At 38.5% G+C, this 22372-nt stretch overlaps 1 protein-coding gene across 1 annotated transcript in view; it reads right to left on the bottom strand.

Moving 5' to 3' along the window:
- The window catches only part of RAP1GDS1 (Rap1 GTPase-GDP dissociation stimulator 1), a 218129-nt gene extending 201584 nt beyond the window's left edge, over window positions 1-16545 (bottom strand). The window contains exon 1 of the mRNA XM_086612508.1: window positions 16180-16545. Coding sequence (XP_086468634.1) covers window positions 16180-16545 — 366 coding nt within the window. The remainder of the gene's footprint in view (window positions 1-16179) is intronic.
- Window positions 16546-22372: the final 5827 nt, after the last annotated feature.

Raw genomic sequence — 22372 nt, 5'->3', positions numbered from 1 at the left:
TGTGCATTTATATATATATATGTTCATGTGTATGTAATGTTATTGAAACTTAAATGTCAAATTTCTATAGTGTTCAGATTATGAAGTTTAACTTTCCTTGGTCCATCCAGAGCTATGCCATAAAGGAAGCCAGTGAAATTTTCTTCAGAAGCTTTCAAAAGGCATCAGGATACTAGATCCATATAAAAACTGTATGAACTGCAATTAATCATTTCTTCTTGTTTAGATTTTAAATGGACAGTATGTTGCTATTTCATAATGATGGAAGTTAGAAACATGAATAATTGTGTTTTAAATCCAAAGAGTAATCAGTTCTACCATTTACTGAGCCAGTGATTTATTTCAGAAACTGCTTGGTGATGCTTGAAGCATCTGGGCAGATTCTAGTAATCCACTACAGGCAGTTAACAAGCAGTAATGAGAGGTTGCCAAGGTAAAAGCGTTGTAGTGTAAGCATGAGGCCTTTGTAGAGAAGACAGTCTGAGAGTCTGAAAAGTTATAGTGAAAAGTGCAATTTCAGGTGAACTCAGTAAAATTAATTTGATCAAAGGAGCAAAATTCTAGCACCAGGAGTCTGTAGTCAGGCTGGCATTTATTCATTGACATTTATTGCCACTCAACAGCAGGTAAGTACAGAGCTAAGATTTAGAACAAATTCATGCATTGCCATCAACAGACAATATACTACAGTATACTACAGTTATATCATTTGGAGTAAGTGGAATTTTTCAGATTATTTTTAATGTGACTTACCCAAGCTTTTCCTTGAAAAAATGTTTGTCTCTTGACTGTCTTTTCTCTTGGTTATATCAAGCGTTTTAGGAAGAGGTAAGATATTACCTACTTCTAAAAATCTTGTATCATATCCTTCAACCACAGGAACATTGATTTCAGTTTTATTTTTAACATCTATTTAAGTAATTGTAAAAGAAAAAGGAGGGGAAAGCAAAACCTTAGCAAAGTGTTAATTAATGTAAAAGCTCTAAATCCAGGTATTGGTATTGGTGGAGTTTGTCTTGGATGCTCAAAATCAGGATGGATACACCAATAAATTCTACCTCAATGAGAGCTTTTTAACACTGTATATGAAAGCCCCTGATGTCATGACTGATCACTATACTTTTTTTTTTCTTTGACTACATTTGTCTTCAATGCACTCTTCCTCAGCCTGCATGTGAACATGCAAACAGTCTGTTTAGTTCAGTGTCATGCTTCTAACAGTGGTCAGTATATATTTGGCCAATATATGCTAAAATAGAAGATGTGGAAAAACCACAAGGCAAAAAGGGAATGATAACTCTCTTGATATAGCTCTTAATGACTATAAAAAATTTTACGGATGCATACAGACAGCGAGAATATAACTCTTTCCATACAAGAGGATTTCCATCTACCATATTAGTGTGATGGATAATATTATTTGGTAGCAGACTTCGTTTCTTGAGTTCCAGCTTCAAATTTATATTAATTATAATTTTGAGGGCTGAGTATGAACTCATTTTGATATATAAGAAAGTGACAATTATACATTAAAATATAGTGACAGGAAAATCTCTGAGCAAAAGAATGAGCATGATGAAGGAATAAACAAGTGAACAACAAGAAAACTCTTGTATACCAGGTTTTTCTGAGATAGCATGCTCTGTTAATTCAAAGAAGGTGTCCAAGAACTCAGTTACTATAGATGTTCCAGGTGGTTACATATAGTATGTCCAATTTAATCAATCTATTCTTATTTATTTGCATATTTATTTTTAGATGAACTGGATCTCATCCATAGTGGGGGTAAACTGATGTATTCCCATTATCTTCTTAGATTTGTAGATGTAAATCTACCTAGTATCTTTACAAGTCTTCTGCAAATTTGTGTTTGCATGTTGCATCTTGAGGGAAATCTGACACTTACTCCCTTGTTACTGCTTGCTGTAATGAAGTATACCAGTAGGCCTATTTCATTCTTTTCAAAAAGCTTCTGAGCAATGTGTCTACTAAAACTTACCATAAAACTGTGTTGCTGGGAGTTGAACTTGGAAACCTTCTATTTACCAACTGCTTTGCAGAAAGAGCTTGTAAAGATTTAAACTTTTTTTTTCATAGACTGCTGTTACTTTTTTTTGTGTGTGTATTACGTTTGTACCTTGAAGCCTTGGAAATCCCATTGTGATGTGTAAACATCAAAAGACAGCAATTTCTCAAATGAATTAAGTTATCTGCTTGCTCAAATGGCTTTAAGATGTTGAATTAACAAGCAAAAAGGGATGATGAGTAGTGACAAAATGTATCGGCTAGATACTACATATACACAGTTTACTAGGTAAGGTTCATTTGCCTGAGCAGACTGTTAGGACTAGAAGGTCAAAATGGCCCCTCCTGGCTGGTTGCAATTAAAATATGATGAATGGTTCATCACACAAAACTGTGGTGTTTTTTTTTTTAATTGACATAAAAATGATAAAATGCATTTCAGCAGAATCGATGAATAATGCTAAGTAGTCAAGTAGGTTTTTACCACAAAATTGTGAAAGAAATGATTTGCTTTGGAACAGAATCAGTCTTTGGATGCTTTCACATTCTGAAAAGGATTTGCAGCTGCCTGTTCTCAAGACACTTCCATCCTCTGCCAGTTTTTTAATGATCTCAGAGGTCTTGGAGCTTAAACACCCTTCTCATAAAAAGAAGGGGGCTCCTTGCATCTTTTTTCTTCCCTTTATAGGGACTATTTTCCTTTATAATGCGATGTATCTCAGTGTCTGAAGTAGCTCAAATTGATCCGTTGGGCAAGTTAATAAGTCAATTTTTCTTTGTAAGCACAGACCAAATCTTAAGCATCTCAGGCAGGGACTTCTTTAATGCGTTGAGGACATGTTTTGAAAGTGTGGATGATGAAAGAGAAGGGAATAAAATGCTGATGATTTGGCTGACTACTTCTTTGTAGCCTAAAGGCTGTATAAAAAAACCCCTATTTTTATTTTAAAGTATGTCAGGAGTACCTTGAATGAAGTAAATGGCAACTGCATCTTTGAAAAAGAACAAAATTTGCTATATGGCTATAGAAAGCGAGTTACCAAACTTTGGGTAATTCTAAAATACTGGATATTTTCAAAACTATTTTCACAGTACAGATGCTATGACAGTAAAGCATTAGGAGTGTATGTAGTGCTGTGATGCTTTTGATTGTCACTCAGATTTTTTGGATATGTTAAGTTGCCACAGCAGTGCTTACCTCCTTTTCCAGATAGTGCTGCTATCACAGGCATGTTCCATATCACTTAAATGCATGTGTGCTGAGATTTTTGTGATAAAAATAATCATGTCTAAAATTTATGTTGCCATTAAGTTCACTGAAAAAAAAAGCCATTTTTTTCTTTATAAATGTATTCAAGTAGCACAGAATTCTACTATATTAATGCCTATATAAGTGTATTTCTATTATATATATGTATATCTATGAAGTATTTATCTGGCTTATATATAAGCTACTGTTCTATAAATTTGCTATTTAAAAACCAAGTTTGTATCTGGGTCATCAAAATGCAAAAACCAGTTTGAAACATGTAAGGACGGATCATAGTTTTGGATCTTTAGAAATAATAAGATGACAGTTATCTTGGTTTATTTATTTTTATTTTCTTAAAACCATTTCTAAGGAGCTTTACTGCCGGTTTTAAAGAGTTTCTTTTATCACCAAGGTAGAAGATTGTGGAAAAAAATGGGATTTTGGGGAAAGGCTGACAGAACCTTAACTATAGCAGACACTAGCAGGTGTCACTATTAAAAAAATAAAAGTGATTGAGAAAGATGGCTGTAAATAGATGAGCCATTTTAGTCATTTGCCTTTGAAAGCAGTTTAATAATTCCATGCTGAGTCCCCTTTCAACAAATTTAATGAAAATCAGCATGATGTTGTGGCAGTTACTATTGGATTCTTTTACCATCTTCTTGTGTTTCATGGTGTGAGAGATTAAAATAGCATCTAATAAACTGCATTAACAGTTCTACATTCCTCATCTTAGGCACAATTGCATACAATTCCTCCTCCTCTGGAGGGTGCCGCTGTTTTTCTGTTCGTTGTTACTATGCCTAGAAACTAAGAATTGCTAAATAGCAATTTTGTGGCCTTATTCCCTATTCATTATGATTGTCAGTGTGGAGCTACTGTGAGGCATTCTGAGCAGGAAGTAATGATTTGATTTGCAGCCTACTGTGAAAATTTATTAAACTGAACGGACCCTTCTGAAATTCTACTTGATGAGCATAAGAATAACAGATGCCTGTATCAATGCTGTTATCTATTGATTTCCATGAATAAGACAGAGCGGTATTTTAAGCTTAGAAAAAATTCTTATCCAAATATGAATCACTTAAAAGTATTTTTTCTCTTGTGTTTCATTTTTGGTTTTAGGATCAATAGTCAAACTATGTGTTTATTACAATGCTTGAGGAACTATGTGCAATTTCAAGAGAGTTCAATACAGAGTTCAGCTGCTGGGTAATTTCTGTAACTTAGTTATTTTTACACTTATGGTTTCCAGTAAGTTCACTGAGTCTAGTAGGAAAAAGCACAAAGAATGGTGACTGCATTTTTGAGGACTATTTTAGAGATACTGTTTGTGTTTTCTTGTGAAGTGTCAGTATACTGTTGGGCCAGTGAGAGACATCAATTCTTTTTGGATTCCAGGTACAGTATCTATAGAGTGTTCTCATGTTCTCAGTCTTTTTAAATTTGGGAACTGCTGGTGCTGTTTAAAAAAATAAAAGAAAAAGTTAGCTATAAAAAATAAAAGAAAAAGTTAGCTATAGTGGAAGGGTGATTTAGTTGAATATTTAAAATGTCTATCCGTATATAAAATATACACACAATATATTTTAAATTAGCTGCTTCTTCTCTAGCAAATAATGGAAGTTTTAAACTAACCTGAAACTTATATGCCTTGGGCTTGACCAGGAGGAATGTCTGGAAGGAACATAGACTTGCTGACTTCTGACAGCAATATAGACAATTAAAAAAGTAATTCCATACTGGTTACTTCCCAAGGATAGGAAGTCTTATTTCTTGATTTATTTATTCTACATCTCAGTTCATGTTTCCTTGTCAGCAACAGTTTGGTCATATATTATTCCTGTGGGCATAGTCTCAAAGCCTTCCTGATCCTCTGGATTTCTACATTGAGACTCTAGTTTCTTAAAAATACTGTTCTGTACTTTTGACCAGGTCTCCAAAAAGATCTGAAATCCTGGAGGCCCCTGCATTAACAGTTCTATTCATTTTGCTGTTTCTGGGACTTAACTGGAAGAGATATTTTATGGTAGTCTCTTGCAACAAATGAGTCTTTACAGAATCTTCAGATGTAATCCAGGCACAAATACAGACTGGGTGGTGATTGGATCGAGAGCAGCCCTGAGGAGAAGGACTTGGGAGTACTGGTGGACAAGAAGCTCAATATGAGCCGGCAATGTGCTCTCGCGGCCCAGAAGGCCAACCGCATCTTGGGCTGCATCAAGAGGATCGTGGCCAGCAGGTCGAGGGAGGTGATTCTTCCCCTCTACTCTGCCCTTGTGAGACCTCACCTGGAGTACTGCGTCCAGTTCTGGAGCCCCCAACATAAGAAGGACATGGACCAGTTGGAGAGGGTCCAGAGGAGGGCCACGAAGATGATAAGAGGGCTGGAGCACCTTTCCTATGAGGACAGGCTGAAAGAGTTGGGGCTGTTCAGCCTGGAGAAGAGGAGGCTCCGGGGTGACTTTATAGCGGTCTTCCAGTACCTCAAGGGGGCCTACAGGAAAGATGGGGAGAGGCTGTTCAGGAGGGCCTGTTGTGATAGGACAAGGGGTAATGGTTTTAAAATAGAGGGAGGTAGATTCAGGTTGGATATTAGGAAAAAATTTTTTACCATGAGAGTTGTAGAACACTGGAACAGGTTGCCCAGAGAGGTGGTGGATGCTCCATCCCTGGAGACGTTCAAGGCCAGGTTGGATGAGGCCCTGAGCAACCTGATCTAGTTGGAGATATCCCTGTTCCTTGCAGGGGGGTTGGACTAGATGACCTTTGAAGGTCCCTTCCAGCCCTAACCATTCTATGATTCTATGATTCTATGTAAAAACAGTCCAGCTAGAAGTTTTCCTTACCACATGATACTTAAAATAACATTAATTCACCAAATTACCTTTAATTTTCTACGTTACATTAGTCTCCAGTTCCCTATTTTCTCCCCTGTCCCAGCACTGACAGTCCTCTGACTTTCTCATCCGTGGTGTAGTTTTCACTACTTTTTGCAAGTATGAAGGACCATGGGAAAGAACGTGGGAAAGACTGGACATTTTTAATATATGTTTTTCTACCGGTTTCTGAATCCCAGATTACTATTGTAAAACACAGATTTTTGAAGTTTGAATTTTGTGAATTCAGTGAAATAAATTCCTGTAAGTGGGTGCTGTGGTGCAGCATGTGCAAATGTATCTGCTACAGTAACAATCTGTTAATGAGCACTGTTTCTGTATGTTTTCCACTGTTTTCTGTATGTTTCTAATAGCCAGTCAAAATAGAAGCTTTGTTTGTGGAGAAAATGGCCTTTACTTTCTTTGCCCCTTAAAGGCTAGAGAAAATGAGTAATACTTCCTTATGAAATTCATAAGTTCATTTAAGCTGGTTGTTGTATATTTGAGAAATACTGTCTCAAGTAATTATTTTGAAATGAATGTGAAAGCCTGTTAAACTAGGCACAAAAGATACAAACTGTATAATATTTTATGAAACTGAAACATAGTTTTATGGAAAAAAATATTTGTTTGAACTTGCAAACAAAATGAAACAGTGTTGTGTTCCCCCTCCCCCTCAAACTTGCTATTAAAAATAGTATTATAGTGCCAGATAAAGAATTGTAGAGAATATGAAAGAGGAGGGTTGGGGGATGATAAAATTTTTTCAAAAGCTATTTGAAAATAAATGCAGTGTACCATAGATGTCTTTGGTTTTTCATAATACGGAGGTGTTATCTTTTAATTTCAAATATAATCTTGTGTTCTTATTTTTTTGCTGAATAACAGTTTACATATCCATTCTTGAAATCAGATGTAGTTTTTAGTTCAAGCGAGAGGGAGTTTTGACAGCATTAGTGTGAGCATGTGCTAAACAGCCAACGTGATTTAATAATTACCAAGTTAAAGCTGAACGAAACGAAAAGGTAAGGATGATGATTTCTCTAATTTTCCAGTGTGTGCTAGGTATATGTTATTGTCATTTTCATTTATTATTATTTCTATTTATCAGAAGGCAGATTATGACAACCCTAGAGGACTGGACTGCAGTGGTATCTCTCTTGAGTGCAATATATATTGCATCTACACCATTAATAAGCAATTGGTTTTGAAGTTAATTGTTGATATTGATGGATATGCTACATTGATTTCTTGATCGGATTTACTGAGTGTTGGTTGTCATCAGAAGGAACCTTTGCTTGACACCAGATGCAGGGTAGCATAAATCAACTTGCATAGATGTTGTTAAAGCCCCATGACTTGAGTAACTATGAACAAATCATCTGAGCCCTCAGAGATGTGGTGTGCTGCAAAGATTTTTGCCACCTGCCACCTGAACATTTGGTATCACAAATCATTTGAATACAGCTGAAATCAAGACACGTCTTTAATATGTTTCTGTCCTCTCCTCCCTCTGCCATTTCACAGAATCATAGAATGGTTTGGGCTGGAAGAGACCTTAACCATCATCTAGTTACAATCTGTCTCCCATGGGCAGGGACACCTTCCACTCAATCAGGTTGCTCAAAGCCTCCTCCAACCTGGCCTTGAACACTTCCAGAGACAGGGCATCTACAAGTTCTCTGGGCAACTTGTTCCAGTGCCTCACCACCCTCTGAGTGAAGAACTTATTGCTTAGATCTAGTCTAAATCTACCCTATTTCAGTTTAAAGCCATTGCCCCTTGTCCTATCACTACCCAGCCTTGAAAAAAGTCCCTCTCCAGCTTTCTCATAGGCCCTCTTTAGGTACTGGAAGGTTGCTAGAAAGTCTCCCTGAAGCCTTCTCTTCTCCATGCTAATCAACCCCAACTCTCTCAGCCTGTCTTCATAGCAGAGGTGCTCCAGCCCTCAGATCGTCTTCATGGCCCTCCTCTGGACCCGCTCCAATAGCTCCATGTCCTCATGTTGGGGACCAAAGAGCGGGACACAGTACTCCAGGTGGGGTCTCACAAGAGCAGAGTAGAGGAGGAGAATTGCCACCCTTGACCTGCTGGCCACACTTCTTTTGATGCAGCCCAGGATACGGTTGGCTTTCTGGGCTGCTAGTGCACATTGCCAGCTCATGTTGAGCTTCTCATCCACCAGCACCCCCAAGTCCTTCTCCTTAGGGATGCTCTTAATGCATTCTCTGCTCAGCCTGTACTTGTGCTTGGGATTGGCCCGACCCATGTGCAGGACCTTGCACTTGTCTGTCTTGAACTTCATTATATTCTCACAGGCCTACCTCTCCAGCCTGTCAAGGTCCCTCTGGATGGCATCCCTTCTGTCCACTGTGTCAACTGCACCACACAGCTTGGAGTTGTCAGCAAACTTGCTGAGGCTGCACTTGATCCCACCGTCCATGTCACCAACAAAGATGTTAAACTGCACCAGCCCCAGTTCTGAGGAACACCACTCATCACTGGCCTCCACTTGGACATTGAGCTGTTGACTGCAGCCCTTTGAGTGCGACCATCCAGTCAATTCCTTATCCACTGAGTGATCCATCTGTCAGATCTATGTTTCTCTAGTTTAGAGACAAGGATGTTGTGTGGGACAGTGTCAAATGCTTTGGACAAGACCAAGTAGATGATGTCAGTTGCTCTTCCCTTATCCACCAATGCTGTAACTTTGCTGTAGAAGGCCACCAAATTTGTCAGGCATGATTTGCCCTTAGTGAAGTCATGTTGGCTGTCACCAATTACTTCCTTATTTTCCATGTGCCTTAGCATAGTTGCCAGGAGGATCTGCTCCATGATCTTGCTGGGCACAGCGGTGAGACTGATTGACCTGTAGCTCCCTGGGTCTTCCTTTTTTTCCTTTTTAAAGATGGGGGCTATGTTTCCCCTTTTCCAGTTGGTGGAAACTTCACCAGACTGCCACGACTTCTCCAATATGATGGATAGTGGTTTAGCAACTTAATCTGTCAGTTCTCTCAGAACCCATGGATGAATCTCATCAGGTCCAATGGACTTGTGCACCTTCCGGTTCCTTAGATGGTTTTGGACCTGATCTTCTCCTATAGTCTGCAGTTCTTCATTCTCCCATTCTCTACCTTTGCCTTCTGTGACCTGGAAAGCGTGACTAGAGACTAAGGCAAAAAAATCACCGAGTACCTCAGCCTTCTCTGTATCCCGAGTAACTAGGTCACCCATTTCCTCTGGAGAGGGCTCATGTTTTCCCTAGTCCTCATTTTATCACTGATATATCTATTTCTTTTTATATGATAAAGCAGGCCAGGATATAGGACTTCAAAGAACAGTTTTGGTCCTGTTTCTGTATCCAAGTAAAAAGTGTATTTATTTAATAATAGAAATATTTTGAAACACTGCAGATGCAGATTTTATCTAAATTAGATGTTTACATAACACAATTTCAAGAAACATTTCATAATTCATTTCTTCTTTTATGTGAGTAGCACCTGATGATTTGATTAGAACATTCTGGTCTGTTAGATACTTAGAAAGCACCAAAATGTAGATGTGTATGGCTTGGTCAGGCATGAGGGAGTTAGATTCAGGTGTTCTGTGTTTTGATAAGTTCTTGAGGAAGCAATGGTGATACTAAAACCTTTTCTTCCCTTCTGAGAGGTATCAGATGTCCGTGTCTGTTTTTTGAGGTAAGGGAGCTACAGGGGTGGCCTGTAGCCACCAGGGTCTGTCTTGTGCCAGACACAGCTGGTTCCACAGACCCACCATAGGGCACAGGTGAACAGCACAGAGGAACTGTTGTGGACTGACTGCAGCCCATCATTCCACATCCTCCTGTGTCACATGGGGTGGGGAGAAGATAAAGGACTAGGGAATGAAGGAGTGAAGTTGAGCCTAGGAGAATGGGAGGTCAGGGGAACGCGTTGTTTTAATTTGATCTTTGTTTCACACCATCAAGGTCTATTTTAATTAGCAATAAATTAAATTAATTTTCTACAGGTCATGTCTATGTTGCCTGTGACAGTAATTGGTAAGTGATCTTCTTGACTTTATCTTAATCTGTGCCTTTTTCTCATGTTGTAGTTTTTTTTTTTTCTTGTCATTTTCTTCCTCTGTCCTGTCAAGGAGAGGGAGTGAGAGAGCATAGAATCATAGAATCATAGAATGGTGAGAGTTGGAAGAGACCTCAAAGATCATCTAGTTCCAACCCCCCTGCCATGGGCAGGGAAACCCTCCACTACACCAGATTGCCCAAAGCCTCATCCACCCTGGCCTTGAACACTTCCAGGGATGGGGCATCTGGGTGTGTGTCTGGCAGCTGGCCAAGGTCAACCCTTCACATTAAGTTATCCCGGAAAGTAGTACTTACCTGTGGAGAGCTTTGTACAGTTGTGTTTAAACTTGTGTTTAAACTTAAGGTTGCTAGTAGCTCATTGAATAATCAGACCTCAAAATACTATATTATCACTTCTTCCAGAATCTTCTTTATAGTATCTGAAAAGCCTGCAAATTAGTTAAAGCTAACTGTATACTTTACCTTAATGTTTTTTAAATGTCTAGATTCTGAATCTGTGAATAGTTCTGATTCTGTGTGGCTTAAAGGTCTGTTTCAAAACCTGTTGAAATCAATGGAAGTCGTTGCATTGATTTGGTTTAGATCTAGGTCAGGGTCTGAGGTGTTTGCTTGGTGTTACTTCTTAAGAAACTTTCATATCGTCTTTCAAATTTTTACAGAAGTTTATACTTTTCCTTGGAAATTTAAATTGGAAACTAAGGTTTTTAGTATCTCGAACCTGCTGATACGTATCTGTACATTTATATATTATTATGTATTTATAAAGCAGTTACATTTCCCTTTAGATGAAACTGCATGTAGATACTGATTTTTGGCTGAATACCAAATCCCTTTGTACTTGTTCCTGTCTAAGAAACATGAGGGAAAGGGTATAATACCATGATACACTCTTCACTGTTAAATTTCTCATAGCAAGTGAGAAATTGTTCTGGTTCTATGATTTGGTTTGCTGCGAAAGAAAGGAATAACTGAAGAGTTAACACTATGTATTACCGACACAAGCAAAATACCAAGAAAACGGTTGCACTTAGTTAACTAAAAAAGGGATAAATTAGGTAAAAAAAGATTTTTTTTTTTAGAGAAAATTATCTGTGAAATAAGGTTATATATTTGAATCAGAAATGTTAGATTTTCTAAGAAATCATATTTGAATAAAGTGCATACTGACCTATAAATTTATAGAATTGCTTTTATAAGACCATAAAAAGGCAAATAATAACTTAATCTTTTTGTTATTTACTTGCATGGGAAAGATCAGGCCCTTTTAGTATATTTACTTTTGGCCTTTGCATTTTTACAGTATATGTTATGACTGGAACAAAATATTCTAAATTAGATTCTTTTTGAGTACATTTTTCACAACTACTTTTCATAGTTTGCATTTTGTACAGCATAAGAGATAAGTAATTACTTAAATTTTTATTTCTTTTTATCAATTCAGTGTGTTTTGAGAAGTTTACAAAAATCTATGATAATTGGAGCACATCTTCATCTTCACTTCCCCACGCCTAGATATTGGTGCTGATTCCCTCTGAAATAGAGATGCCAAATCTGTATCTAATAGCCTACAATAACGACAAAATAGAGAATAACAGTTTCTCAATCTTAAGAAAATATTTCTTTCCCTTTAGAACTGTTCTTAAAGCATTACAGCACAGTAGAGTGTAGAAATGATGAAGTGTATGTGCATCTGAATGATATGGTATTTGACAATAGTAAACAGAATACCTCTGGGAAGAGTTGAGGTGGAGTATTATTTTGATGATATATGGCTTACATACAGCTTTTCCTTTCAAAGACTAGCATATGCTATTTACTGAATTAAAAGACCAAAATAGCATTCAGAACTTTCACTTCTTTTTTAAAAAAAAATGCATACATCAACTAACTATCCATGTGTACAAATACTTTAAGCTGTATAAATGACACTCACAGTCCTGTTAGATTGTGTTACAGTTTTGTAACTTAGGAATTGTGCCACATTTTCTTGCACTTTTGAAATATTAAAAGATTACTTCTATAGATTTTGAAATTAACTAGCCATTGTCTGATGGGCTCTGAATGGTTGATGTAATCGACAATATTTGTACATTCTACTTGCACATCCTAAGTATTATAGCCAGATTTTTAAAATTGCCTTTTGATGTATTAAGCCATAGATTCACAATGACTGTGATAAAGACATTTAAAAATTATACAATAAATAATGCAAAATACAATTTAGCTTGATCCTGCAAAAGACACGGTAAAATTCAGAAGTAACTTTTTAGTATGACAGTTTCTCAATAATATTAATGAATCATATAGTCCTCTATAAGGTGCCTCATCTTATTGTCTTATATAGAGATTAGTAAAATTGCACTATATTCTGAATCAAATTGAATTACGATTACATGACAGTTCTTATACATTTAAATATTTGAAATTTATTTGAAAACTACAAGAGAATACTATTATATTTTTAAAGGGTCTTTTCACTGAATAATTTCTATCCCTTATTATGTATTGCATACCATGAACATTCCAGTCAACCTATTGTGTGTCTGTTGCCCAGTGGAATGAATAGCCAAGTCAAAATATGCAAGTTAACCAAGAACCATCAACCACCTAAGACATGTACAGGAAATCATGTTTTTGGTTATACAAGTAATAAAAATGTGAGGTGGTTGGTGTTGACATGAATAAAGATGATGACATCTATTGAATTTGTCAGCTTCCAGCTCTGCTGTGTATTAAGCGAAAAACGTGAATAAAATGTAGAAACATATGGACCTGAGATGAAAGAAGAAAATAAAAAGAGAGAAAAGCCTTTTAACTGATGTGCTTTGATGCTTTCTTGTCTTGGTCTTCCTGGCATGTGATGTGTTTACAGATGGTTCAGAACCAGTACACCAAAAGGCAGGGCATAGGGACTAAGGATACTTCATCGTTTGTTTGTGGTGTAGTCACTTAGAAGCTTGTCAGATCATCTGTATGGGCTATGTAGAGAGTCCTCAGTGGGAAGAATTCCACGTCCATTGTCAAAAATTGTTACAGTCATCTTGCTTATCAAGCTGTGGACAAACGGAAAGTGTTGTGTTAGTGTATAATTTTTACCTAAGGACTTAGAAAGTTGCAAAAATGGCAGATTGAGGACAGCGTGTTCCTGAAATGAGGTTTTAGGACTTGAAATACAAAGCAGTAAGCTTTTGGCATCGTTTTAGACGGTGTGGTTTGGCCCTGTACAGTAACTGTGAAGGTTCACCTCTAAACCTGTCCTATGTGAAAGCATTAAAATTGTCTTAGTTTATGTAATGTTAGCTTCAGTTCCACTACAGTGGAACAAGTTCATAGCTTTATATGAGGTAGAATTTCACTTGTGTTTATCATCTATTTATTTATTTATAGTATCAATATTATTCTATATTGAACACTGTGGAGGTGCATTAAGAGAGGCAACTGAGATCAGCTCCTTACCAGAACAGTTTATAACTTACTGCTCTCAAGGAAATGCACCATCAGGTTCTTCTCTGGTTACTGATAATATCCCGAGTACAGAATGCTGAGTAAAAATGAAAGGAAATGGACCTTGAGGGCTATATGAGTCTGTTTCCTTATGTTTTGTTTAAAATGTTTGAAGACAAAGCATAACACCTCTCTGGAAGCATCGCTCTGGTACAGATTCTCCTGAACTTTCAGTATATGACCTCAGAAGAGAAGGAGTTACTGACTTCTTTTGGAACACAGGAGTGCCTGCCTGGATATACTATATTGGGATCCAAGACTGATTTGTATTTGATGGAGAAACTTAAACCACGTTTATGAAGTTGGTGAAATTATTTGACAAGATAATTTCTAAATGTTCTCTGTACATTATTAGATGTTTGTGTTGTGTCGTGGACTGCCTGTATCGTCTCACAGTGGGTCGCAACCAAACGGCTGTTGCGACCACGACGTATCTCACAATCAGAAGGCTGATCCAAACTCGCTGCTATCTCAATCCAACAGAGAGCTCCAACTCACGCTCTCCGGGGGCTCCTACCACTCCAGTCTCCAGGAGGGAACTGCCCCACTTCCTCCTGGGAGTGCCCCGCCTTTATGCCTCCCATGAGTCATATGGTCTCCAGCTGACCAACGTGACTCACAGCACCTGTCCTGACGAGGCACAGGTGCTTTCTATTGTAGCAGCCAGGAAACTTCCCCAACAATTCCCCCTTTTCTTTTTTGAAAAAAAAAACCACCAAAAACACCTAATGACCTTTAGGGGTGTCTAATGTCCCGATTCCACGTACAGCCATTACGTCGAATACCTTTGAGACCAGGCCATGGGGAAGTCATTCTTATATTTTTTTATCATACCAGGTCGGCGGTGGATATATCCACTGTTCTGATGAAGTTGGATACATCCACCCCGGCTGTTCTGGCTGCTTTTCCAGCTGCTTTAACATTCCCTCTGGGGTCTTTTCTGGACTGATCTGCGGCTCCTGTATTGCTCCCGCAAAGAGCTTGCTAGGGCTGTGAGACACAGACACGTGTCTCTTCTTTCTTTCTCTATCATTTCCTGGCCTTTGCCGACCATTAGAATAAGCCTTTGACCTGCAGTGCTTGGCGAAGTGGCCCATCTTTCCACATTTATAACGCTTCTGTTTCTTAATATACGAGGCCGTTAGGGTGGTGGCTAGTGCAGTCATTTCATGCTCTACAGACCTGACCTTAGCACACGCAATGACCGTTTCCTCTAGAGAGGGGTCCCCTGGCAGTACTTCAATAACTCTCTGGCAATCAGTGTTGGCATTATCCTTTGCCAGTTGTTTTGTCAACAGGGCCCGTAGACTGCTGTCATATATTTGTTTTTCTATTGCCCCTTGCAACCTTTCTATGAACTGTAGAAAAGGTTCCTTGATCCCTTGTTTAATCGTAGAGTATCTCGCTTGGGGCTCTGCCATTTCTGTGGTGCGCATCAGTGCCTGCATCCCTATTTGCTTGACCTGTGCAAGAATTTGGGGATGCCATTGGGCTTGTATTGCCAGATTACTAAATACTTGACCCATTCCCATCAGGACATCTGTGCCAACGGCATAGCATGGGTCACCTTGGGGTAATTGTATATTGTGCAGTGCCTGACGATCGGCCAACTGCCTCCAAACGCTCATGAAAATGGAGCGTTGTACTGGCTGGAACATAACCTGAGCCAGATGTTGAAAGTCATACGGCACCAGTATCTCTAGGTTCAGTAATCGCAATAATTGCGTCACTGCTGGGGAATTCAGTCCATATTGTGCTACCGCCTTTTGCATATCCTGTATGACTTTCCATGACCAGCCCAAATGTTGATTGGGCTGGTTAGAACCCGGGAGGGCCAGTTCTACAGGGAATGCACTCAGCCCTCCCCCCATTTCCATTGCAGATAATTTTTTATTACTGACTGGTAACCCCAAGGCTTGAATCAAATTCCAGTCCCCGGCCTTCATTGCCTTCGTCTTAATCTCGTTCCAAAAAAGTACTGGGTCGCGAGGTTGAGCCGTCACTGTAGACGCTCCCAGGGGATCTGGTTCCACTAAACGGGCAGATTTCGGCGACCTTTTCCTCAGCTTGGATACTGGCGGCAACTCCCCAGCTGAACTGTCACTTGTTTTAAAGGTCTCTCCTATAACCTCTCTTATTGCAGGGGGGGGTCATGGCCTGCTGCAGCATTTTCATCGCCACTGCTAGCTGCTGGGACATTCCTTGTAATAGTGTCATGACCTGCTGCAGTATTATTGGCTGCACCATCTGTATCTGTGCCAGATAACCAGATACTGCAGGATATGAAGTTGCCAGGGGTGGGGCCAATTGCTCAAGTGGCAGAGCCGTGGGTATGACAAATCCCGATAAGGAAGGGGGGCTGCTGGAGCAAAGGGTGGGGGACGCTCCAATATCTCCTGCAGGGTGGGGCAGAGTTCCTGCATGGTCCCCGCAACTTTCTTAATCTCCGTGAACAGTGAAGATATATTAGATTCACTGTCCACACTGTCTGGGGCCAGTTCTCCCTCAGACAGTTCATCATCTCCTTCGAAACCTTCGCTCACAGATATATAATCTGTTAATTCATCTTCCTCTTCTACTGCCATCCCCTTTTGAATTATTTTATCTAGGGCCCCCCATGTACGCATCAGGTCAGTCAAGTCCTTTTGCTCAAGCACAATTTCACAAAGTAACTTATCCCTCAGCTTTTTCCAAAGCTCAAGGCTAAAGGCGGTATTGAAATTCACCAGGTCTTCATGCTCTGCTGCCCACTTAAGTAAATTATAGAGATCTTCATTGCTTATATTGGCCCCTGCAGCCATTATCGCAGATTTAAGGAATGCAAAAGTCTGGTTTTCCTTTACAAAGTTTTGTCCCATTTTCCTTTCCCAGCAGCTCACCTCGTTCCAGATGTCTAAGTCAAAGCCAATCAATTCACAGCTCTCCTGCTGCTCTCAAGCTTCACTGGGCTCTACCACACTTCGTTCTGTAGTCCAAGTAGTTCATGTTCCAATGAATCACGTCAGGGTCACCAGATGTCGCAGACTGCCTGTATCTTCTCACAGTGGGTCGCAACCAAACGGCTGTTGCGACCACGACGTATCTCACAATCAGAAGGCTGATCCAAACTTGCTGCTATCTCAATCCAACAGAAAGCTCCAACTCACGCTCTCCGGGGGCTCCTACCACTCCAGTCTCCAGGAGGGAACTGCCCCACTTCCTCCTGGGAGTGCCCCGCCTTTATGCCTCCCATGAGTCACGTGGTCTCCGGCTGACCAACGTGACTCACAGCACCTGTCCTGACGAGGCACAGGTGCTTTCTATTGTAGCAGCCAGGAAACTTCCCCGACAGTCATGAATAGAAGTGACATTGGGAGATGCTTTTTTCTTTTTTTTCACTCCACCCAAGGAAGCCTGAATGAATGTCTGAGATTCTTTTGCTGAAGAATGGATCCCCAATTTGCACCATCTGCCTTTCACTTCAGGATTAATTTTTTTCAGACCCTTCTTTTTCTCAGCAGCCTGTGGAGAGAGAGCATGGATAGTATAAACTCAAAGTGACTATACATTGACAGCATGACACAGAAAGAGAGGACATAAGTGCTTCTAGTTCAGGAGCTTTTATATTAACAGAGCATCAAGATGACACATTCGCAGTTATTCTTTTATCTGGTAACATTGGAGCTTGTTTCTGGGGCAGAAGTGTCTATACTTGCTTGAAGAGAGAAAAATCAGTTCTGCTGAAGCCCAGTAGATCTTCCAATACAAAGCATGACATGCCATTAGTTTGAATGGGCAGAAGTACTTTTATTTGAAGTAAAAAAGCCTGACTTGTTTGCTATTTCAGTTACGCTAACCTTTTGTTGCACCTCCATAATTAACACATAAATAGAATTTCAAAGACCTTCTAAAAAATAATAATAAATTGTTACATGCTTTATTTAGGAGACATTTGTGTATTATCCTTTGTAGATGCATCTTTTTGAATGTCTCCATGAGATTCCAAATGATTGTTAGCTAGCTGACTGGCTGGTTAAGTGAAATGCCTGGTTTATCAAACTCCTTTTGTTTCAGTTATCCTCAGAGAAGGAATTTTTTGTCTGCATCTGTTGTAAGCTGGATAGGGTTGGTGAAGAGAAAATTATGATGTCAGTTGCATTTGAGATCATCAAGGTCTTTTTTTAGAGTGATTGTTTTTGTCTCATTGGTAGCTAAGTTTGTTAAGAAAGAAACATTATTCAGGCTATTTCTGCTTGCATGTATGCCTGTTAGTCAGCCAAGATGCATTTGGCTTAATTTACTTCCCTCAAACAATACATGATTTGGAATAACAATAGTAAAAAAAAAATAACTTCAGGTAAGAGAGTTTCCAAACTTTTTTGCTATTTCTGATTTTTTTTTTTTGCCTTAATAATACTTATAATATTTACTAAAAAAATAATCACAAATGCAAACTAGATTCCTTCAGATCCTAAAATTCTTGCTTGTAATAGAGGAAAAAGACTTAATGGTTAGACAAAATAATATATTGCTGAAAAACAACAAAGAATGCCATTAATAATAAGGAGCAATGTGTTAAGAATGTTAATGATACAGTATGATCTGTATCTTCTCCCTCTCTTTTCTTAGGTTATTTTGTCTATGTACCTATAAATTGCAAACATCAGTTGTCTATTATGATTTAAATGTCAATCAAAAGAATAACATTTAGCCTTGAGTCGTGATTAGCCTTTCTCTGACTCTGTGCCATGATAGCTTTGTTATTAGTAATATTTTCAAGTCTACATATAGATGTTACTTTTAGCCTAGAATTAGATATTTTCTAATATCTAATTTCTAATATCTAAACTAGTTCAGGGAATGCTTCTGATCTATTTCTTCCTCATTTCAGAGAGATACTTTAATTAATTTCCCTAAACTAGTTAGAAGCTAGTTCTTTTTTTCTTTTTCCTTTTTTTTTTTTTTCCTTCTAAACTAAATGAAGTGTGTGATAGAAGTTCTGACTCTGAATGGCAGTTAGAAAGGTGAAGATTTTAAGATATTTACAAGATGACTTTGCAAATAGTTGATGGATAAAGCTTTAATTCCACTACTAGGTATATTTTAGTAACTACTTCATTCAGTTTGGCCCAGCACAATATTTGTAATTGGTTTAAAGAAAATTTTCAAGTGACAGGTGAAGAAAAGGAAACTTAGAAGGAAGTCTATAAATGATTAAGTGTCTGACATGCAACAGAATGTCTTTTATTTTCAGGTTCTTCCCTGGAGAAGTGAGAAAGTAAACACAAATCTAGGAGCCTTCATGATTGGGCTATTGTCCACCCATTATGACATGGTCCTGATAGACATGTGATTCTAGCTCCTTTATGATGATTTCTCCCCATATATGTGATTTTTCCTTAGTGAAACATGAGCAGATTGAAATTACTAAGGATTCGAAGCCAATAACTTCAATATACTGGTGACATAATGGCAGTTTCTTTGTATTGGTATAAAAGGCAGTTTCATTTTATGCCAATGGGACTGTGACTTAAGAGCTCGTCTACTTGGAAACGTGTTGGATATATACAGAATTCTGTTTCCAGGAAATGAGGGGAGAAGTTGAGAAGACTGAAAGAGTTATAAAAATCTTAGTAATCCATGTCTGTCTTTGCATTTTCTGTTATGTGCAGCTTTGTGAACTTTAAGGAAGAAAGTTCTGAAACCAGTGTCTCTAAGAATGGGCAAACCACCTCAAAAAAAAAAAAAAAAAAAAGCCTGAGCTATAAAATCCACAGGACAATTATTTTTTAAAATGCTCAAAGCTGTGGCTCATTGTTGTATTTATCCTGTTTCACTGTGATGGAATATCTGAGAAAAACTCACAGACAAGGTTTGACTGGCTCTGTTTATACACTGAAAGCACAGAAATTTCCAGAAGCAAAACTGATTACATTCTTGAAAATGCAAACTCTCTGGATAACTTCCAAATGTAAGATGCTCTGTCAGTTACTGTGCCTGATTTGCAAGATATAAAAATTACAGTCCATGAAAAGTGAACTTGATTTTGTAATACATGGAATATATGTAATTTGCTACTTGCCTTTCACAATTTTTTAATGTGATATTGATTAATAGTTTTTAAAGCTTCTCTATTGGGCTTAGAGCATTTTGGGAAATGTAAATGGTAGAAAAAATAAAAATGCAACATGTTTTTTAAAAAAGCAGTTTAATCTGAAGTAATAATGCTGAAATGTCGTACTAGAGTACAGCAATTAACGGGCTTTGTTTTAAGTTATGTTACTGGCTAACGTATTCTGAACTAAGAAATTTTAAATTTAAATATATGGAAGTTTAACACTTTTCATGGAATTTTAGAGCATATGTTCATGTGGTGCTTGTGGTGAATACATTTTTATTTATCCATTTCAGAATATTCTGTATATAAATAACGATCTTCCTTGTTTCACAACGTGCTGCAACAAATGTTTGTTTGCAGGGAAATAGTATTTCCTAAAGCAGGGGTCTATGCCTGTTGTTTTGCTAGTGTCTGTGTTCTGGGTTGAAGGCCTGAGTTAATGAATATACCTTTGGCTCATATTCAGAGTTCTGCATGTCTTCCTGGCATAACGCAGTGCTGCATTAGATGTCTTCAGCTCTGGGCAAACTACATGGAATAGGTCAACATTATGCAGAGAATCTGACTCAGGTGTCAAAAAATCTTACTCGTTACAGATTTTCCTTACTTTGTGTGCAGATGTGACTAAACTGACTTTGGGTCTAGAGTTAAATTGTATGGCATTCAACTGGGAATTCTGCTTACTATTCTCCATTGATTCGTGTATATTGCAGTCCTTCAAAGGAAAAGAGCTCATACTTTATGGACAGTGTGAAATTGTGCAGAGCAGTCAACACACTGGAGGTAGGAGTGCCAATGAGGAGGATCTTGACAGGCTGAGAGAGATAATGGAACCTCATGAAGTTCAGCAAACAGAAATGCAAAGTCCTGCATCTGGAATGGACTAACCCCACGTAACAGTAGAGTTGACTGGCTAGAAAGTAGCTTTGCAGAGAAGGATCTTGGTGGTCCAGGTGGATGAGTTATTGGTGTGCTCTTGTGATGAAGACTAATCATGTACTGGTCCGTATTAATAAGTATGTAGCCAGCAGGTCAAAACAGTTTCCCTACATTCTGTTCTTGGAACACTGCATCTGGAGTACTGTGTCCGATGTTGGGATTCCCAGTACAAGAGAAACACTGATGTGTTGGAGAGGGTCCAGTGGGAGGCCAACAGGATGGTTATGGGGGTGGGGTGCATGAGAGGTGGCTGACAGAGCAGGTTAACTTTAGATTGGATGGAGAAGGATAAAGAGGCATCTTTTTGCAGTCCTTTGCTATTTAAAGGGAAGGATGGGTATTAGAGCACGGAGCTAGAGTCTTTGCAGAGGGACAGACTCAAGTTGCAGGAAGGGAAATTCTGCTTAGATGTAAGGACAGAATTCTACACCATGAGAGTGATGCAGCATGCTGGTCACACAGGCAGGGGGATCTTCAGTCTTGGAAGTTTCAGAACTTGATATGACTCTGAGCACCTTGATCTAACTGTGAAGGCAGCTCTGCTTTGGGTCAGAGATAGGAATACATGACTTTAGGAGGTCCACTCCAACCCATTGTATTCCATATGAGTGTTGCTTCCACAAGGTAAAAAGGAATTTTTTTGGTATTACATCTACAGCTGCTGGACATTCATCTGATGCTAGTTTAGTGCTTTATGCATTGGAATGATATGTTTAAGCTCCCCAAGACCTGTTAAGAGTCCAGGTACCAAATGTGCCAGACTAGGCAGTAAATTAATCTACTTTTGCTCTTTCTCATCTAGGAAATCGCCATTTACCTCTCTAGAAACAAGCGATAATTGATGCTTAAAACACACAAATATATATATATTTTGTAACAGCTGGCAAAACAATCATGTTTTCCTTTAATCTGGACAAGCATTATAAATCAAGATGTGGACGAATATATATATATAAAAAATTATTCATTTTTTTAAGACTCCTGAGGTTTCTTTGGCATCATAGCAGAGACTTCTTTAGAGGTTTGCCTTTCAATATATATCTTTTATTTGAAATGGAGAATCTTTCCTTTTTCTGCTGTTTTCTGTTTAGTTGAAAAGTTTCCTTAATTTTTCTCTTCTGTCAACACTTGGTTGTTCTTTACTAGTCTTTCTGAATTATAAAAATTGGCTCTGATGCTTTGTCCTGCTTTTGACAGTGTAGTTTGAAAATTTGTCTAAGGTAATACTGAAAGGGATTAAGGTGATAATGTAGTCTTTTACTTGAACTAGAAGTTCAAGTTGTATATTATGTAGTCACCTGTGTCAGCTGAAAATTCTGTTTCTTTCATGTTTTTGTTTCTACCTATTGAATTTCCCATAGATTAGACTTTGCATAGCCACATGATTGCTAGTAAAGGGAAGAGGTAGGAACAAGTAGGTGACTGAGGAAGGATGTGGAGGAAAGAACAGCTTTCTTTCTTTATACCAGTGATGTAGGCAGCCTCCACCATGCTCAAGAAATGCTCAAGAAATCGTTTGATCTAGGATATGATTACTACTGCTTTTCTCATGACAGAACGCTTTATGCAGATGCTAATTCTTTGTTGTAGAA

This window comes from Tauraco erythrolophus, chromosome 5 (assembly GCF_009769465.1).
Source record: "Tauraco erythrolophus isolate bTauEry1 chromosome 5, bTauEry1.pri, whole genome shotgun sequence".
NCBI lineage: Eukaryota > Metazoa > Chordata > Aves > Musophagiformes > Musophagidae > Tauraco > Tauraco erythrolophus.
The sequence above is the reverse complement of the archived record's forward strand: the minus strand, read 5'-3'. Positions and strand labels throughout refer to the sequence as shown.